Source organism: Balearica regulorum, chromosome 1 (genome assembly GCF_011004875.1).
Source record: "Balearica regulorum gibbericeps isolate bBalReg1 chromosome 1, bBalReg1.pri, whole genome shotgun sequence".
In the NCBI taxonomy this organism is placed as follows: Eukaryota; Metazoa; Chordata; class Aves; order Gruiformes; family Gruidae; genus Balearica; species Balearica regulorum.
Genome location: NC_046184.1, coordinates 14,136,933 through 14,164,449, shown reverse-complemented (window position 1 = coordinate 14,164,449; position 27,517 = coordinate 14,136,933). Strand labels below are relative to the sequence as shown.

At 42.0% G+C, this 27,517-nt stretch overlaps 2 protein-coding genes across 4 annotated transcripts; one reads left to right on the top strand and one right to left on the bottom strand.

Annotated features, from left to right (window-relative positions):
• Positions 1-314: 314 nt before the first annotated feature.
• On the top strand, positions 315-18,265 carry DNAJC2 (DnaJ heat shock protein family (Hsp40) member C2). 2 transcript variants are annotated; one of them, XM_075737471.1, is made up of 17 exons: positions 315-494; positions 1,240-1,430; positions 2,027-2,102; positions 4,271-4,369; positions 6,842-6,983; positions 8,195-8,275; positions 9,070-9,135; positions 10,861-10,952; positions 11,059-11,180; positions 11,980-12,129; positions 12,427-12,515; positions 12,602-12,671; positions 14,244-14,428; positions 15,631-15,731; positions 16,632-16,739; positions 17,471-17,625; positions 18,144-18,265. In XM_075737471.1, exons 1-17 carry the CDS (start codon positions 437-439, stop codon positions 18,216-18,218), a joined length of 1,860 nt encoding a protein of 619 aa, XP_075593586.1. In that variant the 5' UTR covers positions 315-436; the 3' UTR covers positions 18,219-18,265. The 2 variants fall into 2 exon arrangements, with proteins under 2 accessions (XP_075593586.1, XP_075593663.1); XM_075737548.1 differs by having other exon boundaries at positions 329-494; positions 1,329-1,430.
• PMPCB (peptidase, mitochondrial processing subunit beta) lies at positions 18,222-27,517 on the bottom strand. 2 transcript variants are annotated; one of them, XM_075737663.1, is made up of 13 exons: positions 27,361-27,517; positions 25,086-25,226; positions 24,668-24,754; positions 24,062-24,191; positions 23,474-23,672; positions 22,721-22,800; positions 22,035-22,147; positions 21,258-21,401; positions 20,521-20,684; positions 19,047-19,132; positions 18,883-18,971; positions 18,593-18,668; positions 18,222-18,499 (listed from the first exon to the last, which is right to left on the bottom strand). In XM_075737663.1, exons 1-13 carry the CDS (start codon positions 27,448-27,450, stop codon positions 18,435-18,437), a joined length of 1,464 nt encoding a protein of 487 aa, XP_075593778.1. In that variant the 5' UTR covers positions 27,451-27,517; the 3' UTR covers positions 18,222-18,434. The 2 variants fall into 2 exon arrangements, with proteins under 2 accessions (XP_075593778.1, XP_075593849.1); XM_075737734.1 differs by having other exon boundaries at positions 20,521-20,681.

Genomic DNA, 27,517 nt, shown 5'->3' with positions numbered 1-27,517 from the left:
AAAAGAGGGTGCACCGGCCCGTGCGCGCCGTGGGCCCCGTGCCACCGGCTTCTCCTTCCCCCCCCGACACCGCTGCCGCCGCCGGAGAGTTCCGCTCCCCACAGCCGCCGGCGGAGCGGTGCGCGCCGCGCCGGTTAAACTCGCACCGCCCCCAGCCGCTGGGCCTGGGCTCGAGCTGCCGCCGGGCCCGGCTGGGCCTCGCCGCGGATGCCGGTCCCGTTGCGGAAAGGCGGCGTGGAGCAGGCGGGGGAGGCAGGGGGTCGGCGGGGGGGCCGGGCCCCGCCGGGCCGCTTATCCCGCCGCACGCCGCCGCCGCCCCGGAAGCGGTCGCCAGGCGCCTCCATGCGCCGGCTCCTGGCAACCGGCGAGGCAAGGCGAGCGCGGCCCGGTGCTCAGGCCCCAGAGTCGCTCCGGCCCGCCGCCCGCCGCCATCGCCATGCTGCGGGGGGCGCAGGAGGGGCAGGCCACGGCCGTCACCAGGGCGCTGTCGGCCGGTAGGTACCGCCGGCCCCTCAGGCGGGGGGGGGGGCGGGAGCGGCCCGGCCGCGGGGCTGCAGCCGGTGCCGAGCCGGGGCCGGCGGCGCGTCGAGGGGGACGCCGGGGTATCGCTGCCGGGATCTCCCGCTGCCGCCCGTCCCGCCGGGGCGCAGGGCATCCCTCTGCCGCTGCTGTCAGCACCGGGGCTCCCGTGGTTCGAGCGGGCGTGTGATGCGGGGGAGCAGCCCCAGCCCGCGGGCACCTGCTCGGGCGTTGGAGTTGCAAACCCCCTCCGCTCCTGCGGAGCCTTCCCGTTCGCGTGGCTTTAACGCTGCCCTCTCCACGTGTTGCGTCTGCCTCCGTGCTCGTTTCGAGCCAGCGAGCGAGCGACAAGTCTGGTGTCGCTGCCAGAGGGCGTGAGCGGCCTGTGGCGGGGAGCGGGAACCCGCGGGGATCCGTCCGAATGTGATGGTGCCGCCGCGGTTCTCTCTTACCAAAGCAGGGAAGATATTAAACGTCATTGATCGTGGGCGTTCCTTTAAGTCACCTTTCAACACTTGAAAGGTGCCGTCTCAGAGGGGTGCGTGCAATCTTTGAAGCCGTCTGCTGGTTTTAGAGCGAGCTAGAAGATTTGGCAATCTGTAGCCTTGTGCGATGCAGTTCTTTCACGGGCTTTGATGGGGTTTAGTGTAAAAAAAAAAAGGAGGAAAGAAAAAAAGTAAACCACAGAAGGTGAAGTTGCTTTTATGTTTTTGCTTATAGCATCAGTACTCTGTCAAGTGGAACCTGTGGGAAGATGGTTTGAAGCGTTTATTAAGAGGAGAAACATAAATGTTTCTGCCTCTTTCCAGGAGCTAGAAGATGAGAAGGAACTTTCTGAAGAATCAGGGGATGAAGAATTGCAGCTTGAAGAATTTCCTATGTTAAAAACCCTTGATCCAAAGGACTGGAAGGTAATTCAGTCGATACAGATTAGCGTACTCTTGCCAGAAATGTCCTGTTATCTGCCATTCCTAGTTGCTAAAGATCCTCTTCCTCCTCCCCTCCCACATCCATCCGAATTGGTTTGTGTCCCTCAGCATTATAGCTGGGTTTGTATGTTCTACGCATAACTGGTTGATGAGGGCAAACTCACACGCACATCAGGATAAGATCTTACTCTTGGACTGTTGTTTTACTGCTTGTAACCAGTGAAAGTGTCTCTTCTCCATGTTACTGCCTCCCTTATTCTGGAATTCTGTTAGTGCTCTTAATGTTAAAGACAGCAGTTCAATTTTCTAATAATTGAACTTTCTAGGATCCAGTGCTTTAATCTAATTTAGATTAAGCTGCTTGAATTTCTGTAACAGCAGCTTACTTTATTGATATTTGGCTATTCATTAATTATGACTTTTACGACAAGTGTTCCTATAGTGTTTTTCAATATTTATTGAGAGAGGGAAGAATTCTGCCTCTTGCTTTTAAAAGATGGGAAGGAGAACTGGTTTTCTGCATATGTTGTGTTGTGGCTCTTTCAGTCACATTTATCAGTGTTTATTTTTTTCCTCAGAATCAAGACCATTATGCAGTTCTTGGGCTAGGAAATATACGATACAGGGCTACTCAGAAACAAATCAAAGCAGCTCGTAAGTACCTTTCCTTCGTAAGCACACCTGAAGAAGATGTACACAACCGTTGCCCACATGAAAACGCATACGTGTCATGAACAAGCCTTTTACTGTTTCACAGACCGAAAAATGCGTGCTCTTTGATTTGTGTTGCTTACCAGCCTTCTAAATTCACATCACGGCTTCGAAATCCCCAGGCCTAAAGCTAGGGAATTCAAAAATTTCACCGAGTTCACATCGCAGCTTTCTTGCTGGTGTTTTTGTCAACCACCTTGAGACTATAACTGTATTTTCTGCATTTTTGAGTCTGCAGCCAGGCTCAGTGAAAGGCAGAGAAACACAACTAGTCCCTGCCTGCGTATTTCACTAGGTTGGTACCTTGAAGCCCCCTTACAGTGGTTAGCTGCCCCGTTAATGCTGGTGAATGTTTAAGTACACTGCTGTTACTGTTCTGGTTAGGCTGAGCATTACATGGGGACGGAGCAGTAGCTTTTGAATTTTCAAGAAACTAAAAGTTACTTGGGCCACTGGAAAAACTGTTTTGTTCTTTGGTCATTTTACCGTGTGAAAACTGTACAATTCCTGTCACTGTATCTCTGTGACTCTTTTTAATTAAGCTGTTAAAAATGTAGTCTTAGGAGGTTAGGTTTCCTTAACGTTTTGGGTGCGTAAACAACAGAACTTGGAAGTGCCACTGTGCAGCTTAATGATATTATGGGCCTGTGTCTTAAATCCTGACACGATTCAGAGGTGTGTGCAGGTGATTGGGGGTGTTTTATGGTACTTGCATATGAAGGAACAACATGTTGGGCTTCAGAACTCTTTTTTCTAGAAAGCAATGCGACCAAGAGTTGACTTTGCAAGAAGGATGAAAGTATTTAGTGGAGGAAGATTTAAAAGCACTCTGAAGATTGTTCAATAGCCCTTATGAAATAAGCTGATGGGTTTGAGTTGATCGTGCGAACAGTTGCCTGTATAACTGTCCTGGTGTGAGCGGAATCACTGTCCCCAGTGCAACCACAGATGTTCCCAAATGAAAATGGGTGAAAATTAGCAAATTAACAACTTGTACAGGAAATTACATTGCCTCAGGTACGTGTTTTCAGCAGTGCCACTGTGGAGCCTGTGCTAATATGGCATAGAGCAACACCTATTCTGGTGATGATTAGCGCTCTTACTAACCTTGCCGAGCAAGAACTGGGGCATCTCTCTCTTTAGGATCCTAACAGCACTCAACTATTACCTGGTGGTATAGAGATGTGAGTCTTTCTCACCAGTATATACAGTGCTTTTCCTGGTTTTAACAGGGATTTGGTTTGTTTCTGAAAGGGCAGGTCGCTGTAACTACTTGCATGATATCTTCTCTCTGGTGTTTTATAGTGAGCCAAGAAGGTACATTTTATGTTCCATGATAATATGGCTAGACCTTTTGGCAAACAAGTCAGTTTAAAGACAGGTTTTACTGTTTAAACACTAAGACAACCTTTAGTAGATACTCCGTATGCATTAGTTATATCTACCTAGGCCTAGGTAGAGAACTTGACCACTAAGTCTTGTGTGTGTGCTTAATGTTATCCACAGGTAAGTGCAGCCGTCTTCACAGGCCATTTCATTTCATGCTAAACTTCATCTTGGACTGTGTTCAGAACTTGCATAAAGGAATAGAATACAGTTTTTATTTTATCTGAAAGACTTTGCTTTTCATTAGAAATAACAACTAAAATTACATTAATTATTTTTTATTTTTTCAGTATGATTGCACAGAGAATTGTACAATCTTCCACAATTAAGGTCCTGAAATTGCATTATGTTTTTTGAAGCTAACTATACGCTTGCAGTTACTGAAGCACTTTGCTATGCGTAATATTAGAGTAAGTCCCAGAAAAATCAGTACTTCTTTAGCTGATGAAGGTGGAAGAGTGTTTCTGAGTTGTGGTTATTTTGTGTCCTAGCAAAGATTAAATAACTTTAGTTCTGACAATAGTGTTAAATCAAAGAAAAATTATTAACTCATATCTGGTTTCTTCCTGATGTTTTTTGGGGTGTTGTTTTATTTTTTTTTTAATTTCTTTTTTTAAGTATCTAATTAGAGAAATGTCAATTGGAATTAATGTATTACTTTGTAGCTTGTGAGAAGTAAACCATTGATGATGAAACGTTTCTAATGTAATGCATCTGTTTGCTAGATAAATCCATGGTTTTGAAACATCATCCAGACAAGCGAAAAGCTGCAGGGGAGCAGATAGGAGAAGGTGATAATGATTACTTTACGTGCATAACTAAAGGTAAGCAATTAATCTCTTTTATCAGATACTCAATAATCTGAAACGTATTTGTAGTGCTTTATTGGGCTTTTAAAAAATTGTCAGTTACTAAAAAGCCAGAGAAGTTCTTTTTCATTTTAGAAAACTGCCTCAATAAATAGAGATCACAGTAATGTAACTTCCCTCTGGATAGAAGGAGTCTGGGGATGCAGCTGATGGACGTTTGACTGCCATGCCACTTGGTGACAGAGCGTCACCACTTGTAGCAGCATATGGGAGGACAAACCACTAGAGGTAGCCATGTACCTGGGATAAACTGGTGTGCTATCAACTATTTCCCCTAGGACACCACCAGCAGTGGGAACACCCGAATTCTAACACACTCACTCTGCCAGCAGAGTATCTGTTCATTTGATGGAGGATATCGGTTTCTCCAGCTGCTCTTTTTGCCCACCGATGACCCAGTGAACTCAACTGAATGACGTTTCCCTTCTTGCCTGTGGTGACCTAGAGCACCACTGCTGGCCGATTCCAAAGCCATAGGGAGTGTTCTAGGTGTATGACTTGCACCTCTAGAAATGCTTTGCAGTTTGGCTTTTTTGTTTATTTTAAACAATTTTTTTTTTTTTTTTACACAGTAAGGTCAGGGCGGGGGGAAATCTTGGAATTTGTGTGTTCTGAACTGTCGTCTTCTGAGTGTCTTCTTCCAGTACTAGTTAAAACGTTAGATGGTATGTTAGACAAGTTAATGTTTTCAGTCTTTAGAGTTGTACTAAAACATCTCAAAAGTAAACAAACACAAAAGTTCGCTGAAACTAGATTTTTTTGAGATCTCATTCACAATATCACAGGAATTGTGACTTTCTTTCAATTTGAAACAGAAAAAAAATCCTAACATCTAAAAATTGTTGGGGAAACCTGTTTCCTATCTGTTCTAATAATTTACTAACCTTTATGAGAGCATTGGGAAAGCCATCTTCAAAGGGAAATTAAGGTCTTCAAGCAACGTAGAATTGCGGGCAAATGAAGTTCTGCTGCTGCCTAGTTAGCCAAGGGAAAATTTTTTTCCATAGTTTCAGTCCTGTCAGAAACTGGCAGATATTTATAATATGAACACCTGAGTTCAGGAGTATGCTCTGTGTTCTACGTGCAAGGGGCAAAGTATATTTCCCCTTCTTAACTGCTTACAGTCCAAGTTCAAGAATAAACAGAAAGGAAAGCACAAAGTGGCATGGAAGAGGAGTAATCCTTCCAAGCAGTAGGGAAGGGGAATCTGGAGTAGGAGCAAGTGGCAATGGGATGGAGAGAAGAAACTTGGGAAGCCAGGTGTGTGTAGGTGGGATTCAGAGCTGGGTCTGACCAAGGAATGAGTAGGAGATACAGTGCCCAGGGAACTGAGCCTGTCGGGGTGGACTTGGGGATCTGTATGGAAGGGGCATCTATTAAGCGGAAGAGGAACCAATGGATGTGCACAGAATTTCTTGCATCAGGACAATGGTATGAGGGTTATTGATGCTCCTGTCCTGCAATGTAGAGGATAACTGGGGTCACTAAGAGTACTGGCAGAGGGAAGTCCCTTCCCAAGATCGGTAGGCAGCAGCTTGTTGGTGGTCTGTTGCATTCCGTCCTCTCTCCATTAACCTGAGCAGTGACATCAGTCTACAGAACTATGGAGCACCAAGGTCTCCTCCGGCTTATCACCTTCTAGATCTGACCTCCAGAGCGCAGTGTTTGCTGTCCAGGGATGCAGTCAGAGAAGCCCAGGAATGATCGCAACATCAATTTGATTCCTTTGACTTCTCACTGTTACTGAAAAATAGTGGGTATTGTAGAACTGACAGACAAAGTAATTCCACGCTTGAGAGAAAACAGGAGTTTACTGAAGCTACGGTGTGTGTGATTTCCAGGTTAAAAGCTTCAGTAATGTGATGCTGCCCAGCTGCAGGACTGTAAGAACAGGAAAACCGGGAGTGTGTGCATGTTTTGGCTAGTAGCTATGTGGTGGTTTATATTCTTTCCGAGTCTCAGTACAACTTCATCATGAGCTGCAAAAATTCTAATGAATGGCTCCTGTTCTGGCCAGTTCTGACATCGTATTAACTCAGGGATTGCTTTTACTCCATGCCTGTCTTAGTAGACTGTTTTCTCAATTCATCTGCAAGGAACTGGTGTAGGATAAAAACCTGAAGATGTCATGCCCGAACTCCCAGTGCCTGAACCAAATTTACATTTTAAATATAATCTGGTTTGTTACATCGTAATGGTTAAATGTGCTGTTTTTCATCAACGTTTTCCTCCTACTTAAAGAGGAATTGACAGCAATGCTATTTGGTGTCACTAAAATAATTAAATATCAAGCTGTACAGAATGATAGATCCAATACAGATCTGAGAACATATTTTTAAACATTAGAACTTTTTCTGTAATATTCCCACCTTGCGGGGAAGACTCACTTTAGTCTCATGTTTTATGTCTGGTAACTTTTTTTTTCAGCGTATGAAATACTATCCGATCCTGTGAAACGACGAGCATTTAACAGCATAGATCCTACTTTTGATAACTCTGTACCTTCCAAAAGTGAAGCAAAAGAAAACTTCTTTGAAGTTTTTTCACCAGTTTTTGAAAGAAACGCCAGGTAAGCTGTCAGACTGCCTCTGCTGTTGCTGGAGAATCGGCATTTGCAAACTCTTCTGGCATTGTGTTTGTAACAGTTGTGATTTTAAGGGATGCTGGGAGATGCATTAATTTGCTAAAAATATAATACAAGTAAAATAGTGCAGTCTCTATTAATTTCATTTTTAAAATAATCTGAGCTGTCACACTGGTGGCATTGACTTTGACACATGAGATTTTAAAAACCAAAAAAGTCTGTTCTCAGGTCCATAATATTTACTGTCCTTTTTGTACAACACATTGTTTCACCTTAAAATTATTTACTATACCAAGTGTGTGTATGCTACTGACTAAAAATTCCTTTTTTTATGATTTTCTTATGAGGGTGAGACATTAAGAGAAGACAATAGTTATGTTCACAATTTAGCTGGTTAAAAGAGAAGATAAATGTAACTATCAATATTTGGTGGTTCTCTCTTAAGGTGTGTGACTTTTTTCTCACTTGATTCATGCTTGCCAATTAATTTTGTATTAAGGCTGTCACAGTAGAAGTCTATTTCACCTTCTACCTGTATGAAAAAAAAAGTGGTTTATTGTGTGAGGCACTTCATAATGAATTCTGAACAATCCGTTGATTATTTAAAGTAGATTTATTGAATCTTTTATCAAGTATTCCAGAGATGCAGACCTGGATCTGTGGTTGTCAGATGGGTTGTTCCCTTCTCTGCTTGGAAATGGATGCTGTGTCATGGAGTAACAAATTCTAGAGCCTACAGAAGAGTCCCCTCTTTGTAGGGAAAAAACAGCATGGAGGCAGAGCATGCATTATTCTGTTGTATTCCATTAGAATATGTGGGAAACTTCCCATAGCCTACCACAGAGCTGAGTTACTCACAGAGCACCTTTTGTCCACTTTCTGTAAGCTTCTCTACCAGGAGATTGTGCGTGGAGAATCAAACATCTACAAAGATAGCTTGTGCTCCATCAGGCCTCCTTGTAGGCACACCAAGCTCAGGCAGGAGGATTTTGCTTTTCTGGGAGAGCTCCCCAACAAAGGCCCAATCTGGAGGATGTTTAGAAGGAACTCTCCTGTTCTTTTCCTCTGTCCTGGTGCCCCTCTGTGCTGGTGGGAGGGAGCCTCTGATCTGGTATTTTGATTCTGTACTTAACATGTGCCATGTTATGAAGTAAGATTATATATACTATTTCTTGAATATATCCATTTATTTTCAGGTGGTCAAATAAGAAAAATGTTCCTAAACTTGGGGACATGAACTCATCGTTTGAAGAGGTAGATGCATTCTATTCATTTTGGTAAGTTAGCCGATACCTCAGTTTCTAGTCATAGTATTCAAGACGTGCAATATAAAGGGCTCGCAGACCTTTCCTATGTAGGTTGTTGGCTGTGGTCTGTTCTGACCTAGTGATGTCACCAAATTACCCCACAGCTGTTTGGCACATTCCACAAACTGAGCTGGCTTTCTCCCAGCTAATGCATCCGCGTTGTAAATTCACAGTTACAGCAGGAGCTTCTGGCAGTTCTCTGACCACAGTGGCTGTGAACCAAGTTGCCCCACAAACTAGAAGTAGGGTTCATCTCGCCTAACTTCTGTTTTCAGTGGAGGTGCCTACTAGGTATTTAGGCTCCCCTAGTTAGGGGAGGTCTGTCTAGGCCAATAAAGTCAGTAGAGTTTATGGCTTGACTCATCCGCTACATATGGATGCTTATATAAAGACTAAATTAATTTCTGTTGGAACTCTCCAGACTGTACTCTATCTCCACAGCCTATAATGGGAGCTTAGACAACTGCACTGTAGACATTTAGAGCTGGTGAGACTGATCCCATCCTAAAATATGCTCTGACCTACACTACAGATAGATGTCAATCATTGCTTTCAATAGCATCTTGCGTTTTGACTTAACACTGTGGAATCATCGTAGGTGCAGTATAATTGTAAATTATGTATTATAAATTGTAAATAGCAGTATAATTGCCTACAAAAACCTAATAGTAAAAAAAGTAGATTATTTGTAATAGTTCTGCTGTTTGGTAGGGGTTTTTATTCATTCTTGTTTGGTTTTACTTATTTATACTTATTTACTTTAGGTATAATTTTGATTCCTGGAGAGAGTTTTCCTATTTAGATGAAGAGGAAAAAGAAAAAGCAGAATGGTATGTAAGTAAAAAGGAATTTGACAGGAGACTGAGAGATTGATACAGCAAAATTTTCCAACTTTCTATTAGACTGTAAGTCGTAGGAAGAACGGTAGCCAAACTACAACTGAATTCCACTCTCCCAGCTTAGTAGTCAGGCACAGACTTGAACCAGACTGACTGTGGGCTTCTCTTTGTCTTATTTGTGTATTCGAAATAGTTCTTGCTTGCATCACAGAAGTGTTTCTGAGGTGCTTTGAAATGTGTGTTCATTTAAGTTCAGACTTGCAGTTCCAGCAAGTCCCAAACACAGATTGAACCTGGAGCCAGAACAGAGGATGAGTAAGCAGGTATCATTTCTCTCTCCAACTATTCATTAAACTGTGCTGAGACAAGTGATACTTTCTAGAATTTGGAGAGATTAGTTCTGATGGCTTGATGTTAATAAAAATTATGTATTTGTTGATGTAGTGATAGTTGCTGAATTACTCAGACCATGTTGCCATTGGAAAATACATTCTATTTTTATCCTTCCTACAGTTATAAACACAGAATGTTCAAGTTAGAGCACTGAATCATTTAGTCTAACACATATTTCACAGGACACAACTTTTCACTTAGTTATCCTTGTATAACCATAACTTGCATTGTAGGAACCTCTTCCTCCGCATTTGAATAGAAATCAGTTTTGTAGTTAGATTCAGTGTTTAGCTTCCTTTGTGGCGCTATATTTAGGCTGTAGCTAGGCATTCATTCCTCTTCTCTTCTGCCTTTCCTGCTATTGCATTTTTTGAGCCTTTCTGGACCCAATGTTCTCTCTCCTGTGAAGGTTCTGTGAAGGCAGTGTAATCAATTCCATACCACTTGTATTTTTGATATGTTACACAGATTAATCTCAAGGCTTCACATTGGAGGAAGGCTCTTGAATTATTTGTGTAGCTCTTTTTTTGTGCTTGTTCCTGTCATTAGCCTCCTTTTTTAAAAATGTTGAGACAAATGGTACATAGTATGCTGTACTTAAGAGAGAGAACTACATTTCAGCTTTTGTTGAGATGATCATGTTTCTTGTTATCCCTTGCCAATGGTGCTGTTGCTCCTGTTTTAAACCTTCAGTCTACTCCTAGTAGTCTCCTGCTGCTCTGAGGTGTATCGTTCTGTATTTGATTGTGTGGGTGAGGATATAGACTCCCACTAAAAATTTGCCTCTTTCTTGACAGCACTGACAAATACTTTCAGATTAGTCAGGCAATTTTTAATCTATTTCACCTGAGCTGTATTTTAGGGGAGTGAATCCAGCATGATTTTACCAGAGTGTTACAGTACTTCATAGAAAGTGTTCTTTCTGTGCAGATGGGTTTACTTGACATGACCTATATTCTGTAAAATAGAGATAATTGACATTGATTATATTGCTGCCCGTTAATTAAACTGTATACCAGCATTTCAGTTGTTTTGCTTGGGTTTAATGTTAGGTCAACAAGTGGATTTCATTTTGAAAATAAAGTCCATGATCTCATTCCCTGCAATGACAGATAAGCACCTTGCTTTGTCAGGTGTTTTGAAGGTTTATGTAATTGTGTAAATGCTTAGCATTTTTGACATGGGCTTGGGGCCTGGAACTTCACTTTTTAAAGTCTATTTTTGAAGTTTTCAGAGAAGAGTATCTGTGTGGGAAAACTTTAAAAAAGTTTCTTGTTGAAGTTGTAACAGACTGACGCACTGAACTACGCTTTCCCTTTTCAGTCGAGACGAAAGGAGGTGGATTGAAAAACAGAACAGAGCTGCCAGAGCATTGAGAAAAAAAGAAGAAATGAACAGAATTAGGACACTAGTTGGTGAGCATACAAGCTGCTCTTTTTTTTTTTTAAAGAGAGATTTGTTAACTAACAGTGGAAATCTCCTGTTCGTCTTTCGTACATGATGCGTGCCGCCTTCTGCCAGACAATGCATACAGCTGCGATCCCAGGATAAAGAAATTTAAGGAGGAAGAAAAGGCAAAGAAAGAAGCAGAGAAGAAAGCAAAGGTAGAAGCAAAACGAAAAGAACAAGAGGCAAAAGAAAAAGTAAGTTAACTACTTTATTGGGTTGAAAAACCCTGGTTCATTCACACCTGCTTCAGCTTCTAGATGTGTCAGAAAGCTACTGTTAGAATTCTGTTGGGGTTTAAAGCTGTGTCGTTTTTGATGCCTGTGCAACAGGCAGTGCAAGACTGACAGCCTTTTGAGAATGAGATGGAAACAAGGAGCACAGATGTGAAACAAAAAAACTGCTATAGCTGAGTTTTGTTATTGCATATGCTTCCTCTGGTTTAGAGGCAGTCGAGTTCTGTGGCCTGCTTTCCTTTTTCATAAAATGGATACAGCCGCTTGCCTTGTGCATGTGGTCTGTGAATGGCTGATTGGTATGAAACACGTTGAGGTAGTATAACATGTTTGATTAATATTACCAGTTTGGAAAAGATGGCTCTGAAAACAGTACTGGGAATCGCAGGGAACTGTAAGCTGCTAAAAAATGACTTACAGTACTGGAGCACTGCAAGATTTTTCCTACATCACTATTAACATAAAATGTTTGATCACTGCCTTTTTCCAAGCTATACTCTTGGGGCAGGCATAGGAAATCTCATATGCTTTTATATCTTCATTGTAAAAGAAGTCAGGATTTATAAACTGGGGGTCCTCTTAGCAAGTATTGGAATTAAAGCCAACTGGTACATGCTTCATCATCTCCCTCAAAATTCTTGGAAAACAAAACATTAATGTATTTAAAAAAACCCAAAAAACACCACACAAACAGCACATTTTAATACTGAATGACCCTGTAACAGTGTGACTTTGAGGGTTTTTGTTTGTTTGATTGCAGCAAAGACAAGCAGAATTAGAAGCAGCACGGTTAGCAAAAGAAAAGGAGGAAGAAGAAGTTAGGCAACAAGCATTAGTGGCAAAAAAGGAAAAAGAGATACAGAAAAAAGCAATCAAGAAAGAAAGGCAAAAACTGAGAACGACATGCAAGGTATTTAAATGTTATTATAGTGCAATACAGGTTACATCAGTGGAATTGCTGTGTTTGCTTAGATCAGACCCTATCACATGCTTGTTCTTATGGCTGGAGATGGGTACGGAAAGTGGGTTTACTAAAGAGCAAAATACTAAACCACATACTTATCTTATGGTTTTGAGTTACGAGGGAAGCTGGCCAAATAGGTCAAAACGTGGCAGTGGCTGAAGAATGCTGTGTGTTAAGCCTTTGTCTGGAGGAACAGGAAAATAAAGTTCAAGAACTTTGTAGAACATGTATTTCTGCTTCCAGAACTGGAATTACTTTTCTGATAATGAGGCAGATTGTGTTAAAATGATGGAGGAGGTGGAAAAGCTTTGTGATCGTCTTGAGCTAGCAAGGTAGGTTTTCCTGCTCCTCATTTATGCTCGTTTTGATACCCATCTTTCTACTAGCTATCCATTGTAACTTAATAATTTATTTTTAGTCTGCAATGCTTGAATGAAGCACTTACATCCACAACAAGGGAAGGAGGAAAGGCGGCTGTAGTAAAACAGGTAATTATGCTGAGTGTCAAATCAAAATAACAGAATAATTTGATTTGTGACATCTACATGACTGAATCAAACTAAGCTGCTGTGGAATCCTGCCTGTTAAACATGACCTGAGTTTCCCCAGGTAGACTGGATCTCTGCCCCATTTTACATAGTGCAGTTCATGGCTGGTGAAATAACCACGGCCAACTGAGGAAAAAAACCCGTATTTTTAATTAGTAAAGGACACAAAACCTACCATTTGTACAGTAAACAGAAACAGCAGAGGAATTTAATTTTGCCCAACAACAGGTAGCAGTTACCTAGAGGGGAAGGAGGGCAGTCTTAACCTATTCTGTTATGCAAGAAACATCCTGGTCTAGCATCTGTGACCTGGGGCTAGGTCCACAAAATGAATTAAGTGCTGCAGGCTGTAGGCACTGAAAGGTCCAGTGGGTTGGATACCAAAGTATGGGAAAAGCAAGACACTTGTGATCAAGATTTACAAAACTCAGGAAGGATCTGCCTAAATTTGCCAGCAGGGAAAAGCCATTTGGACTAATAAGGCTGAACCCAAATCCTGCAGAAAGAATAAGGTGTGCTCTCTTATCTGCTTTGGATTCACAGCTGTGCACTTTCTTTCCTGGTGGGGAGGGTGATCTGTCCCCATCCCAGGGTCAGGTTTACTCATCAGACAACTTAAGACTCAAATTGCTCCTGTTCTACATGGGACTGAATCCAATCTCCTACTCTCCAGGAAAATGTTCCAAACACAGGACAGTCACCCTTCTGTTAAAACTGTTCCACTTTTGCATTAATAAAAAATATCAGATAATTTTCCTTTTGCCACGAAGATCTTATTATGACAGAGAGAGAAACCTGTTTTGGGCATCCTGCCAACAGGTGCAGGTGCATAGCTTTTTTAATATTGCTAAGACTGGACTGGGCATACTGAGAAGCAGATACATGAAAGGTATGTCACACTAAAGTCTCAAGATGTGATTACAGTTCGCAAAGATGTGCGATGGATAACTTAAGTCCTGCTGAATTGCTTACTAACAAACTACCCATGGTGATCAAACCCTGGCTAAGCACTTAGTAACTAAAATCTGGGTTGTTGCAGTTAATCTGAAGTTAGTACAGCCATAGTAACTGAGAATTTCTGGCATAACCAGGCTTAGGTAGCAGTCAGGTTGGAAGACTTGGGAATCAGTGTATTCAACATGGATGTTTAACTGCCCTCACTAGTTACTTTAGGTTCTTAATACTTTTGTGGATCTGTCCCTGTAAGTCACATGTTAGCCTGGATATTCACACTAGATTCAGAAGTATTCCTTAATTCTAGGAGTGTTCATTTAATTTCCTATTGAACTTGTAAGGGATTCCTGCTGTAGCTCATAATCTGGGATGGCCAAATTTATGCACGGGATGGAGGGAAATAAAACTGGAGCAGATAAGTTCCTCTATTTCCTTATGTATAATGCGCAGAACAGAAACTAAGCAAAGCTCAAGGCTCAAAGCAACGCCAGAGAGAGGGAGTTTTTGTCACTGCAAAATATAAAAATAAATAAACAATGCTTGTTTACAATCCTTCAGATAGAAGAAATAAATGAACAAATAAGGCGAGAGAAAGAAGAGGCAGAAGCTCGTATGCGCCAAGCAACAAAGAGTTCAGAAAAGTCAACCACTGGTGGAGGAGGGGGAAGCAAAAATTGGCCAGAAGATGATTTACAGTTGTTAATTAAAGCTGTGAACCTCTTCCCAGCAGGGACTAACTCAAGGTACTTCTCCGCTTTGGTGTTAAAAGCCTTATTAACACTTTGTAATTAAATAACCAGAATACAACTTATTTTCAGACCATCCTAAGTATGATGTCAGTATAAGGACTCCCTAAACTTCCTCCTTTTCCTTGACTGTTGAGTAGGCTGTGGTTTGTCTTCTCTTAGTACCACGCTCTGCGTGTCACTGGAGTTAGCTCTGGCCCTGTACCTTGTTTCCCCCCAAACTTGGGCCTCAGTCCATCAGCAAGATTGTGCCGGAACAGTGACCATGGTGCAGCTGGGTAGCAACAGGAGTGTGTGAGCTACTTCCAGTCGCTCCACAATGAATGTGAGGCTGGTTTCTCCCCTACGCAGAGGAGGACAACAGTCGGCGATGCGAGTTAAGTGCCCCAGCTCTCTTCAGGGAAGAGCCAGGAAGAAGGAAAGGCTGGGACTCACAGAAGGCAGCACTGGCAATCAGCTTACTAATAAGCATTGAGAACAGGCACATGCCTTAACTCCTGTTCTTTCCCAGGAGTGAAATGCCTTCTTCCACTTAGGATTCACAGATTTGAAGTCTCCATTACCAGATTTGGATGACTGCTTTAAAAAAAACACAACAAAAAACCTCCAAGCTGTCATACTCTATGGAGATGATACGAGTACCCATTTCTGCACTGCAGCTCAGCAGTACTCACTGAGAACACAGGCCTAGATACGATCCTACTGTCTGACCAGGTGCAAATATTCCCTTCCATTTTCTAAGAATGCACCAGGAATAATTTTGGGGCTAAGGCTGTTCCAGCTCTCTCCTGTTGACATCCCTTTATCTGATGTTTAGGTATTCTTCTGGGGGACAGTGGACAAAGGGTTAGTAACTTAGCCCTTTTAGTGCAGCCTGCAGTATTTATCTCTGAGGTGTTCAGGGAATTCAGGAAAGCAACAGCTGAGCACAGTTTTGAGGATTAGAGGTTTGTACTTCCACACCTATATTCTACCCCATCCTTTTTCTGTATCGGAAGCCAAGAAGTTTACCCAAGCTGACTGAATTCTTAAGGAAAACATTTGCATTTAGTGACTGAAAGCTTTGCAGACCACGAGAGTTTATATGTATTTAGGTATGATTAAACTTGTGTAGGAGTTGATAGAAATGTGAACCGGAGCTTGTATCAAGATAAGCTATTACGTAATATGCTGGTTTACTCTTTCTACTCTTGTTTTAGGTGGGAAGTTATTGCCAATTACATGAACTTGCACTCTACTACTGGAATAAAACGAACTGCAAAAGATGTCATCAATAAAGCAAAGAGTCTCCAAAAGCTTGGTATCAGTATTACCTTATTTTTATAATAAGATGGTCTGCATGCTTATGTACAGCTTGATTTTCTTTGAATGGCATTGTGTTTCTATTATGAGAAAATCCTCTGTACATCCCCCAAAAGAAACATAGTTCAGATTGGAGATAGAGGAACACTTACGTGATTCAGTATTTTCACCCTAATGGCTGTTGTTTAAGTCACCACCTCATGCGTGACTCTCGGGAATTCTCTTCATCTAACTTGATGCACAGATGTGTTGGCCTCCTGCATCGCCTGGGCTCCTCTACACCGAGAGAGACAAATGGGCCTCTGAGAAAGCTCTCTGCAAAGGCAGGCATCTAAAATAAATGGAATTGATGAAGCTATAGAGATACTTTAAAAAGATGGATGGGATTTAGCACCTGAGTAAGACACCTAAATTAATGTGGCTTATCTCCTCTTGTAAATGGAGCCTAGAGAGCTCTGAAGTAAGTTCTCAAGGAAAACCAAAACATTCCACTACAGGGAAAAAAAAAAAAAAAAAAACAAACCAAAAAACCCCAAAGTTTTCAGGAGGTTTCTCCATTCCAAACCACACACCTGAACCAAACTTCCCCAGTGTTCCTGTTGTGCCACAGCCCTTACTTGAGAGAATAATCCTTCTTGATTTCACTGAAGCTGCAGATTGAGGCTTAAGCTTATATGGAGGAAGTATTCATTTGAGCAGTATAAAGCAGGATAGGGGTTGGAGAGCCTGACACTTTGAGCAAAGATGTGGGGTTTTTTAACTACCAACCTCTTTACCATCATTTTAAAGTAAGTAGGAATTAGGGGTTTTTTTAATAATCTGCTACACAATGTTTTATTATTACATCTGGCTTTAATTTTGTTGCAATAATTATTCTATCAATGTCTGTTGCCTATAGACCCTCATCAAAAAGATGATATAAACAAGAAAGCATTTGACAAATTTAAAAAAGAACACGGTGTGGTGCCTCAGATGGACAGTGCTGCCCCCTCAGAACGATTTGAAGGTAAAGTGAAAAGGGACCCCTTCTTGCAGAGTTGTCTCCCCTGTGCATCTTAGTAAGAAAGTAATCCAGAACTTACTTCAGACTTGCTTAAGAACAAACTTAGTAACTTACAAACATATATAGCAAGAAAGAAAGTGATCCAGGCTCTGTTACTGGATATGAGGGTTTCTGGTACATGCAGTATAAACCATAGTTAACTAAACAGTGACAGTCTGAAATGCTTCCTGGTGAGGCAACAGGTTAAGTCTGAGATTATCTGTTCCTCAGAGGGTGCTACATTTTCAGGTAAGAGTAGGCCTGTGGGAATGCACCTGAGATACAGGATCACCCTACAGCTCAGCTTTGGTCTCCTATTAAATCCCAAACACCTCCCATCAAGTTTCCTGGACACTTGCAGGCAGCCAGGTGTTCCTTACTGAAACACAAAAGGAAAAGCTACATTGCTGCCCTAAGGGTGTGGTTTTACAGGGCAGCTACTGTGATCTAACACCCAGCTGACAACAAAAGATGCTGCCTTCTAACTTCTCTGTGCTTTAAAGATCTCAAGGACCCCTTGTCCAGTCACTTTCAGGGTTGCTTTTTTTTCTTTCAGGTTTTTAGTACGGGGTAGCCCTTAGGTCAGACTAGTTGTATCACAAAACCACAAGGATTTTAAATCAACTATTTACAGCTATTGCATAGACTCCTTACTAATTTTCTTTCCTTACTGTAATTTTTGCATTTAAAACCAGGTTCACCTTTAGATTCATCCCCTTGGACTACAGAAGAACAAAAGCTTTTAGAACAAGCATTGAAGACTTATCCAGTAAATACTCCTGAAAGATGGGAGAAAATAGCAGCAGCTGTTCCAGGCCGGTCAAAAAAAGACTGCATGAAGCGATATAAGGTAGGGTACCTCACCTCCTTCTAGGGTTGTAATTAGCTCAGGTCTTGTTAGAATCCTTTGCTTTTGCTACCGCTTTCCCTACCAGAGACAGTACCTGACAACACCAAACTAGCACAAGACGGAGTCTAATGGGAAACTTTTTTGTGGCTCAACTGCAAAATACCAGAAAGGATTAAGTTTTCCTCAGAGAAAATAGTGGCTCTGGAAGCTGGGAAGGGAAGCCTGTCTTGTGAAATCTGTCTGTCTTATAATTTGACAGCAAGCTCTTGTAGATGGTAAAATCCTATCCCTAGCCTCTTGTAGATAAAGTTCCTGCTACAGAGGAGGTCGATGAGCATTGACCTTCCATTAATTTATTTGTTTCTAAGAGAAATTGTTTTAAGGTATTAAACTGTCTAGACGTTGAAAGCTAGATTGTTTCAGGCTGAATATATGTAGTGTTCAAAACCACAGCATTGTATACAAGTTCCACATTTAGATAAGTATTTTCTTTTCTTTTTTTTTTTCCAACTCTCCAGGAACTCGTTGAAATGGTCAAGGCAAAGAAAGCTGCTCAAGAACAAGTGATGAATGCTACTAAAGTCAAGAAATGACTCTTACTGACAATCTTTTGTTTTATAATAAAAATGCAAATACTGTACATGTTTTCATTCCTTCCTTAATTATACAGATACACAGGACTAGCCGGTTCTTGAGTTTTAGTCTTCTCAAATGCACTTCTCCAACTCTAAAGCTTTAAACAGGGGTGCAGCTGGTTTTCCTTTTTTTTTTTTTTAAAGCTCAAACATACTGGAAGTTCTTGTTATTCACTACTCACGAAGCCAATACATGCCACTGCAGATTCTGTTATACTCTGGAAGTTGTTCAATTGGACCTGGAAGTTAAACAAAGTTGGTCATGACATGCTGAACTGAAACAAATGGGTGCAGAGGGGGTATGGGAGGGTAGGGAAACTTATACAACATACCCACAGCTGCAACTGCAGGATGCTTATTGTAGATGTACTTTGTGCAAACTTCTCTGATAGTCTGGGCATCAATAGCCTAAAAGGGGTAGAGACATCTTTGTTACCAATCTCATCTAAAAAAGTATTCAGAGCCAGTGATCTTAATTTTGTATAAGCCAGGGGAAGAGGCAACAAAACAGTTCAAAGTTTTCTCAGTTGGAACCAGTCTAACTTCCGTATTGTTACTTCCTGTAGCAATTACATTTCTTAAGGGCTTAATTTAAAAAAGTTGCAACATGAGTGCTGCTTACTTCAATTCTTGCCTCGAGTTCTGGAATTGGGATTCGGCGCTTATAACACAGCATTTGTCTTCCAATGTCTTCACAGATTGGCGTGGACCCTAAAATAGGGGAAAACATACTTCAGTCATCAGCATACAACTCCACTAAGAATATAAAGCTCTCATAAGTCTCACCATCAAGTTGCAGCAGCATATTTGTCTTTAGAAGATTTTTCGCTCGAGCTACTTCATTTTCTGTAACACTTGTGCAAAGTCTTATCCTGAAAAATAGTTTAAATCCAAAGGCATTACAGAACAGTAACTTGCAGCACACAAGATTGCCTGTGATAAACAGGTGCATACACATTAGTACACCTACAAGGCACGTCTTTTCTATAGACTGAGCCAGTAAGAGAATTTGGTATGGAAACAAGCCATACAGGATGCAAAGCAGCAGCCTAAGTTTTTTGGAAGCATATCAGTATACCCAAGAGCAAGTTTTTTCCCTTTACAAGAGCTGTATTTCATTTTATTAAATTAGTATTTTGAGCCAAGTGTAGTCCATACATGCTGTCTTGAGAATAGCTGTAGCTAAGATAGTAGGAGCCAAACAATTACAGATAATTAGCCCAGAAGGCAATCCAGTAGTCTTGACTCTTGGTGAGATAATGGTTCACCACACTGCATACGGAACGTTTCACTAGGACAGGGGGGCACACTAGATAACACATCCTTCTCACAGGATGTGAGTATATTCTCGTATCTTCCCTGCGGCAAACAAACAGCTAAAATGATGCCATTTTTCTCCGCAAGTTTTTTTTTTACAAAGATCTCATAGAATAATGGTACATGAGAAGTGATCTGCATGATTAAAGAAACTAATTTTTAAGTTCTCTTTCAACTTGTGTTTCAACTTCACCCACTTTAAATCAGTGCTCTTAAATAACGTACATCTATTTCTAATCACATCTGCAGTTCAAGCATTACAGTTGCACCTATGGACGTCTTTTCAATTTAGATTTAAGCCTTATATGAATGAATACTATGCAGAATCCCAGATTTCAAAATTCCATACATAACAGCTCACCTACCTTGTATCATTTCATTTCCCTATGTACTCACTAGAGAGAGCTCTATGTAACACCACCACCTGGTACGGCACGTGGGATAGAAACTGCACAAGGGGTAACCACTAATGGTGTTTGTAGGTAATTGCACATTCATTATTCTCATTCATGAATATTTAACTCTTTCTGTTGATAAACATGCAGTGCATGGGCACCGTATACTGACTTAGTGGTATTCCAAAAGATCTGACACATTTTCATAACTCCTGTCACTTGCAAATTAAAAAATAAAAATCACTGCCACATTTTCTTGTACAAGGAATGCTATTATATTAACTATAGTTACTATTTATTCTTCCAGGATAGAAAAAGAAAACCAAACCTAAACCTTAAGCTGTTTACTCCAAGTAAGGCTGCCAGAAACTGGCATTTGGGACTCTGCACCAAGTGTCAAAGTTTAGAACTTGATGCATTTGTTTTTTTCCAGGCAAGCCTAAGCAGAGAAACAAAAATATTCTGTTTAAATGACTGGTTTGGTTTTTTTTTTTAATTGTATTTCTCCACTGAAAACAATCTTTTTAGAGAAAGAGCTGTTAGCTTACCATTCTCTCTGAACAAAGTGCACCATGTCCTGTATAGTGGATGGCTCACAGACCATATAGAGTCCCCACAGCCCTGTATCCGTATAGCAGGTGTTGAAGGACTGGAAACTGTGACAGAGGTTACCATGGCAGGCAATCTGAGCAAGTTTACTGGATAAATTCTGCTGAGGCAAAAGAAAAATATATTATTTTATTAAGTATTTTGAATGCCTACTAAGTCACCTCCACGGTCTCCTGTTTTCATTTCAATGATGACAGAACGTGCAGTAGTATCACAGGCTCCAGCAGAAGCTATGAGGATAATTATCAGCTCTTCATCTCAACAGTTTCTTTCCTTGCACGTAATCTCATGTTTCCAAGTAACAGCCCAGATTTAAGTCAAAATCATGAAGCTACTTAGGCTCAAGAAAGGGACAGTTACTGATACCCACAGATTCTGATGACATACAGGCATGAAACATCCTACTTTCCATGAGGGCTGGCAGATCTCAAGTCACCTCTGTCTTGGTGGTTTAGAACCACTTCCTAAGATTTTCCTAAATATTGGGCAACAAATTCTCTCAGACTCATGACCGGATCCCCTTCTCCTACTCCAATAAAGGACCTTCAGAAATAGACATAAAGCAGCAGTAACACCATCAGATAGGTTTGAATGGGTCTGTATTGGCAGTACCCAAGTCAGATCTCCTCAACCCACCAGCCATTAAGAGCAGGAAGGCGTTTGCAGGTTCACTCACCACGCCTCCTCCAAAGGAACGATCCCAGTTACCTATCAGGGTATTGGCAACCATAAGTGGGATTGTATCTGGGTGCGACCAGCCAGCTGCTTCAACAGCTATCGCAATGTGCGCCAAGGGCATCTTGTCATCTCTTATACGAATCTAGGGGAACACATGAAAGTAGCTCCAGTACAACCTGTACATGGTAATGTATATGGGAAGGTAAATACGAGACAAGACATTTCCATCACATCTGGATTAAAAAGCATGCACATAAAGAACCAAAAATTAAAGCATATGAATCTTTAACATCAGCCTTAACTAGCCTTAGTTATGAGAAATTTAGCTAGTTTTTCATTTTAAGTTTAACAAACTTAACTAGTGCGTCATTTTATGACAAATAGCACCAAGGAAAGCTGGTGACTTTTCAAAATCTGAATAGAGCTGGGAATAGAACACAAATGCCTCGGTTCTCTGCCATATCCTTTAAATTAGTAATTCCCAACAAGCGGAAATGCTCCAACACCACAGGCAAGGGGATAAAAGGGAAGTAGCAGCAGGGTAAGGGAGGTATTCCTCCAGGAACTGATGAAGCAGAAAAAATGGCGGCAGCGAGGCTTGTCCAAGAACAGCTGGGAAATGCTGCTTTGGAAAGCAGCTACTCCAGCGCTCACTGGGGGCGAGAAACCTTTTCATCTGCTGAGCTGTGAAGCTCTCTCTCCTCAGCAGAGAGCGACGTGTCAGTTGTGCTCACAGGGGATAAGGGCCAGCTCAAAAAGCCATCTAACAGCTTACCTCGCTCCCTGTGAAGTTACAAGGTGGCAGGGGTGGCAGTCCTCCTTCTGGAGCAGATGGCAAGTTACCAAAGTGGCACTTTGCTAGGTCAAGCAGCTCATCATGAGAGACCCCTGAACAAAGATATTTCACATACTTCGTAATGTTACTCTGTAAACAGTTAATTTCAATTGCTGTGCAGTTTAAAGACTCAACACAAGCAGTAATTTATTGTTCCCCCTTTTAATGCCATACTTTCAGATTCTTCACACCTCCCTGTTATAAACTAAGATCATCATTATCACCCTCCTTAATTCTCTTCGGTAGCCTTCTATAAATATTATACCAAATCAAGCTGTTTGCTCTCATTTTCAAGCCTTGATGTTACTTCTCTTCCTCTGCTTTCCTTGCTACTCCCCTTTCCACACCAAACCCCTTCTAGGCCCCTCTTTTCCTGCCCCCACGGAAGAACGACCTTGGCCTCCAAGTCACTTCTAGTTCCTGGTTGAAGAATGCTTCTGCAATATTACTGAGGGGAAAGGGAACAAAAGTTCAAAAGGTACGAAGGCACAAAAGATGTAGGGCTAACAATGAACTTCCAGGACTTACTGAACAAGGGGTAATTCATCATGTTCTTCCCAGAAACGTAAAAGACCATGGTTTTAAGCATAGTTTCACGTGATTCAGGCTGAGTATCTCATACTAACCTCCAGCAGCAGCCAGGACCATTCGGGGTCCTTTGTAATGTGTTGTTATGTACTCCACCAAGTCATTACGGTTTATGGATCTAGAAACAATCAAGGAAACATCACTACTGCGTCAGTAAAGTTTATTAGAGTAAGAAGAGCTAAACATATAGAACAATACAAAATCAAAATAACTGTAAGTTCTGCTAATGCACAGAGCTGTGCATAGAGGCAGAAAGCTAAAATAAGGGTGAATTCCTAAAAAAGGAAACAAGAACTTGATACATTTTGCCTTTCAAAGCTCTTCAAGCTTCCTGAGAAGGAATGAGAACTACAAGTCAGATGGAGACAGGATCCACTAATGATTTCATGCCAATCTGAAAACAGCACATTTAGCAGTCTCCTGGTCTGCACTGGTATAAATGAACACCGAAAGAGCAGTGCAAACACAATTGTATTTACAATAATGTCTAACACCTGACTGATGGGAAAAAGGAGCATTTCCAATTTTATGCCAGATGCATTTTTAACAAATGGGAGAAAAATATAGCAAATAATGAAGACATGCAGTAGACAAGTTCACATACCGTTTGATGCCTGCATACAGGGGAATTAAGCCAATAGCGGAATTCTTCTTACCATTATATTCAGTGCAATTTCAGCTCCCTTCCAGGTAAAAATGAAAACTGACGCTGTTCCCTACATTTTTAGATGAGTCTTTTCAATATATAAAAGTTAACACGCAATTAAAGATGGCCACAAATTTAGACATACTTGATGTTTTCAGTGGGTCCCAAAATTGTCCGTCCTAGGGCTGTCTTCTGATAGGCTGTAGCATGAAGGTAATCAAAGACAACTTCTTGTAAATTGGTTTCAACCTCTTGCATCTCTCGAAGTATAACTCCTCGCTCGCGCTCAATCTCTGCTTCTCCCAACGTACTGTTCTGAATTATGTCAGCAAGAATTTCCACAGCTAATTGAAAATAGAGATGGTAATGGAAAGCATATTTTCAGACTACCAGAAAAATCTGTTTCCAAAAGTAAAACCCACCCCAAAGACCAAGTGGCCCAAGACTTCCTAATAAGATCTGCAAGGGGACAAAAGACTTGCTCTGCAGGAAGGGAGAAGTCCATAAGGTATTTTCTTTTGGGAATCTACAGACAAAAATGTGTCAAATATCAACTTCCCTGCTGACACTTTCCAAACCTGCATTATCACACTCCTGTGAAGCTCAAGAAAGGACTTTTCACCCAGGAAGGAAGGGACTGTTACACTGCAAAAGCATCATTCTGTGTTGTCTCCTCGGCAGCTGGATAAGCATTTTGTTCTTTGCTGCTTTTCTGATGAATGAAAGCAGTTACCTCTTGGTAAGTCTTTCGAAAAAGCCTTTGCATAATACACAGTTTGTTCCCTGGATGTATACGCATTCAGATGAGCTCCCATGTTCTCAATCTCTAGTTCAAGGTCTAACTGAGATCTCTTTTTTGTTCCCTGAAATAAAACAATAAGAAAAATCAAACCAGACCCTTTAATTCACCTACTCATCACTACTACTTCTTGTCTGGAAAAGTCAAGGCCAAGAGAAAGAGTAAGTCTTCTGGAAAGAAAACTGGCATACTAATCTCTCAAAGCTTGAAAGTCAGATATAAATCCTACTATGCTCCCAAATGAAAATAAAAAGCTGGCAAAAGGTGGACTATGAGTCTTCTAAGAATAGTACAAGAAGTTAAAACTGCATTAAAATTAGACCTGTGTTACTAATCTATAGTTATGTATCAGTTACACAGAACTAGGACTTTAGCTTCATTTTCCAACAGAACCAATGTCTAAGTTGTCCACTTTTTTTTTTTCTCTCCTCAATTTGGAAAATTTATGTATACGATTCTGACAATGTTCTCATCATTGATCTATAAAGATAAATAACTTAGAAATCCAGTGCAAACTTCTACATCAATACTCATACTCACCTTGAACGCCATGTGCTCAAGGAAGTGAGCAGTTCCATTGTTCTTCTCATTCTCATACCTGCTTCCAGCATCAATCCAAAGTCCAACCTCATTGAGCGAAGAAAAAAAAAAGAAAGTCATTTTACCAGCGAACAATGCAGCTTTGCAGTTTTTGTGTATGAACTACACTTAGATCTTCAAGACCTATTTTTAAATGTTTTTTTCCTTAAATGAAGCAGGTTTTCAATGAAAATAAAGTTCTGATCTTCACAAAAAATCTAATCACAAATCATTTACAAAAGCCTTTAGACTTCTATCTCCTAGCTTAAGTTTTAAGAACAATTGTTAATAAACATCAACAGAATGCAATTTAGTTCCACAAGGAAACAAACACACATGAACAGTTACAAAAAAAATCTTCCCTTTACAAGTTACCTACTGTGCATGTTGAGAGTCCAGAGTCTTCAGAAGCTACTTGCAAGCCGTTTTCCAGAGGACTCACTCTAGTTTCAGGAACGTTTAAGATTACTTCTGTTGCTGCTTTGGAAGCTCTCAGCTTGCCTGTTCCAACATGCACACACTGTAAGGAAAAAGCATCAGTCACGTTCAGATTGTTAAGTTATATCCTAGGATGATCTTCTGAAAAAATATATTCCTGAACTTAAACATTAAGTTTGTGGATCTTTTATAAAGCATGCATTTCAAAAGAAAAAAATCAGCACTGATTTATTTGCCATTACTTCACATCAGGGATGCATTAACCTGACTCAGAAGAAAAACATGAAGATAACCAAAACAGTAGACTCCATCTGCTTCTCTCCGATCAAATGATCTGACAGGAAAGCATGTTACTATCATCAGCCAGCCACCCCGAGAGCCACTCTTGTTTCCCAGTTCTGCCAGCAAGAGCCTGCAGGACCGTGAACATATCCCTTAACATCTGGAATTCTTTTGGGTACTTGCGTTCTAAAGTGAAGTGAGATATCGTCCAAGGGCCTATGGCCAGGACTGCAGATCAGTCACCCATTTTTCAGAACAGGGACAGATACTGGAATTGCCACCTTTTATACAACCCTCTGGCAGTTAAAGCACATTAAATCAGAATGGGGTAGAAAAGAAGAGAAGATGAAGGTTAAAAAAAAAAAAAAAAAAGGTTTATTGCACCTTTTCAACATCAAGAAATTTAAGTATATATCCCAAATGCATACTTTAAGCAATAAGCTATTAAAAAAAAATTAAATCTATCAAATAAACAAAGATTCCCTTCACCATGTGACTGCCCTAAACATGGAAGTACAAAATCCAGCTCTTACCCACTCTCATCCTGGAATACCAATAGGCTTGATCTCTCAAAACTCACGTATTTTAGGATCATAGCACAATTCAAGTTTGAAGAGACCACAGGAGGCCTCTAGTCCAACCTCCTGCTCCAAGTGGGCTCAGCTATGGGGTCACACCAGTTTGCTCAGGGCTTTTTGCAGCTGGGTATTGAAAATCTCCTGGGATGGTGAGAAACTGCACAGCCTCTCTGGGCAGTCTGTTCTGCTGCTTCACTGCCTCATGGGAAAAAATGGGTTTCATACATCCAGTTTTGCCTCTCCTGTTTCAACTTATGCCCACTGCCTCTTATTCTGCCACCATGCCCCACTGTGAAAAGCCTAGTTCTGTCTTCTATAGGTACTGGTAGGCTGCTGTTAGGTCCAACCAAAGCTGTGTCTTCTCCAGGATGAAGAAGCCCTGGACTCTCAGCCTCTCCTCACAGCACACATGCTCCAGCCTGCAACCGTGTTGCTGGCCCTCCAGTTCACTAATGTCCTCCTTACACTGAGGAGCCTAAAGCTAGCTGCCACATTCTAACCACTTGACAAGTGCAAACTAATGATTTCATTTGATTTACTGGCCATGTTCCTGTTTGTTCAGCCCAGGCTGCTTGCCTACACACAGCCTGCTGTCCTGCTGTACCCCCAGGCTTCTTCCACAGAGCTGCTCCCCTGCCAGTCAGTTCCCAGCCCAGGCTGTTGCAAGGGATCATTTTCACCGCTAGCCTGCATTACAGGGAAAGAAAAACTGATGTTTGAAAACAAAATCTCCCTTTCCTGCTTTTAGAAAGAAAAGCTGAAGTTTCAAACTGGGAGGATGGGAAAAAATGACAGAAGGGGAGAGCTCTGGGATCAGGGCCTCCAGGCAGCCTCCATCTAACCACTGAGGAGAAGGAGGGATTAAGCTTTCTCTGAGCAACCCTGCGCTGAGCAGGGAGGCCCCGTGCCGGGGTGGAGGCTGCTGCCGTCCCTCTCCAAGGCATCGCGCCCCAGTCGCCGCACCGCACCGCACCGGCTCCCAGACGCCGCGCCAGCCCCGACGCCAACACCGCGGGAGACAACATGGGGTACCAACGGCTCCAGGGAGCAGGTAGCAAACCCTGGGGGCTGCCGCGCCCGGGCTCATCGCCCAGAGCGCAGTGTCCCGCCGAGGGGAGAGCGCCGCCACCTACCACCTCAGCCGGGACGAGACTACAATTCCCGCCATGCACCGCGCAGGGCGCCCGCCCAGCACCACCCCCTCCGCCGTCGCGACTACAAATCCCAGCGCGCACCACGCCTCCCGGCCTCCAATCCCCCCCGCCCCCGTTGCGGCAGCCAGAGCACCAGCGTCGGGAGCCACCAGAGCGCTTGAGCTCTCGGCGACTCTCTTCCCTTCCCCGCTCCGCCGCCTACCCTGTTCCCAGAGCCGGACGCTCGCACAAGGCGAGAAGACCAAGGCAGGAAAAGCCGCCGAGCCGCTAAGCGAGCGGTAGACGCAGACATCTTGGCGACCGGGTAGGCGGGGCGGTAGTGGACTTCCGGCGGGTGCTGCGCAGGCGCACAGGCGGCT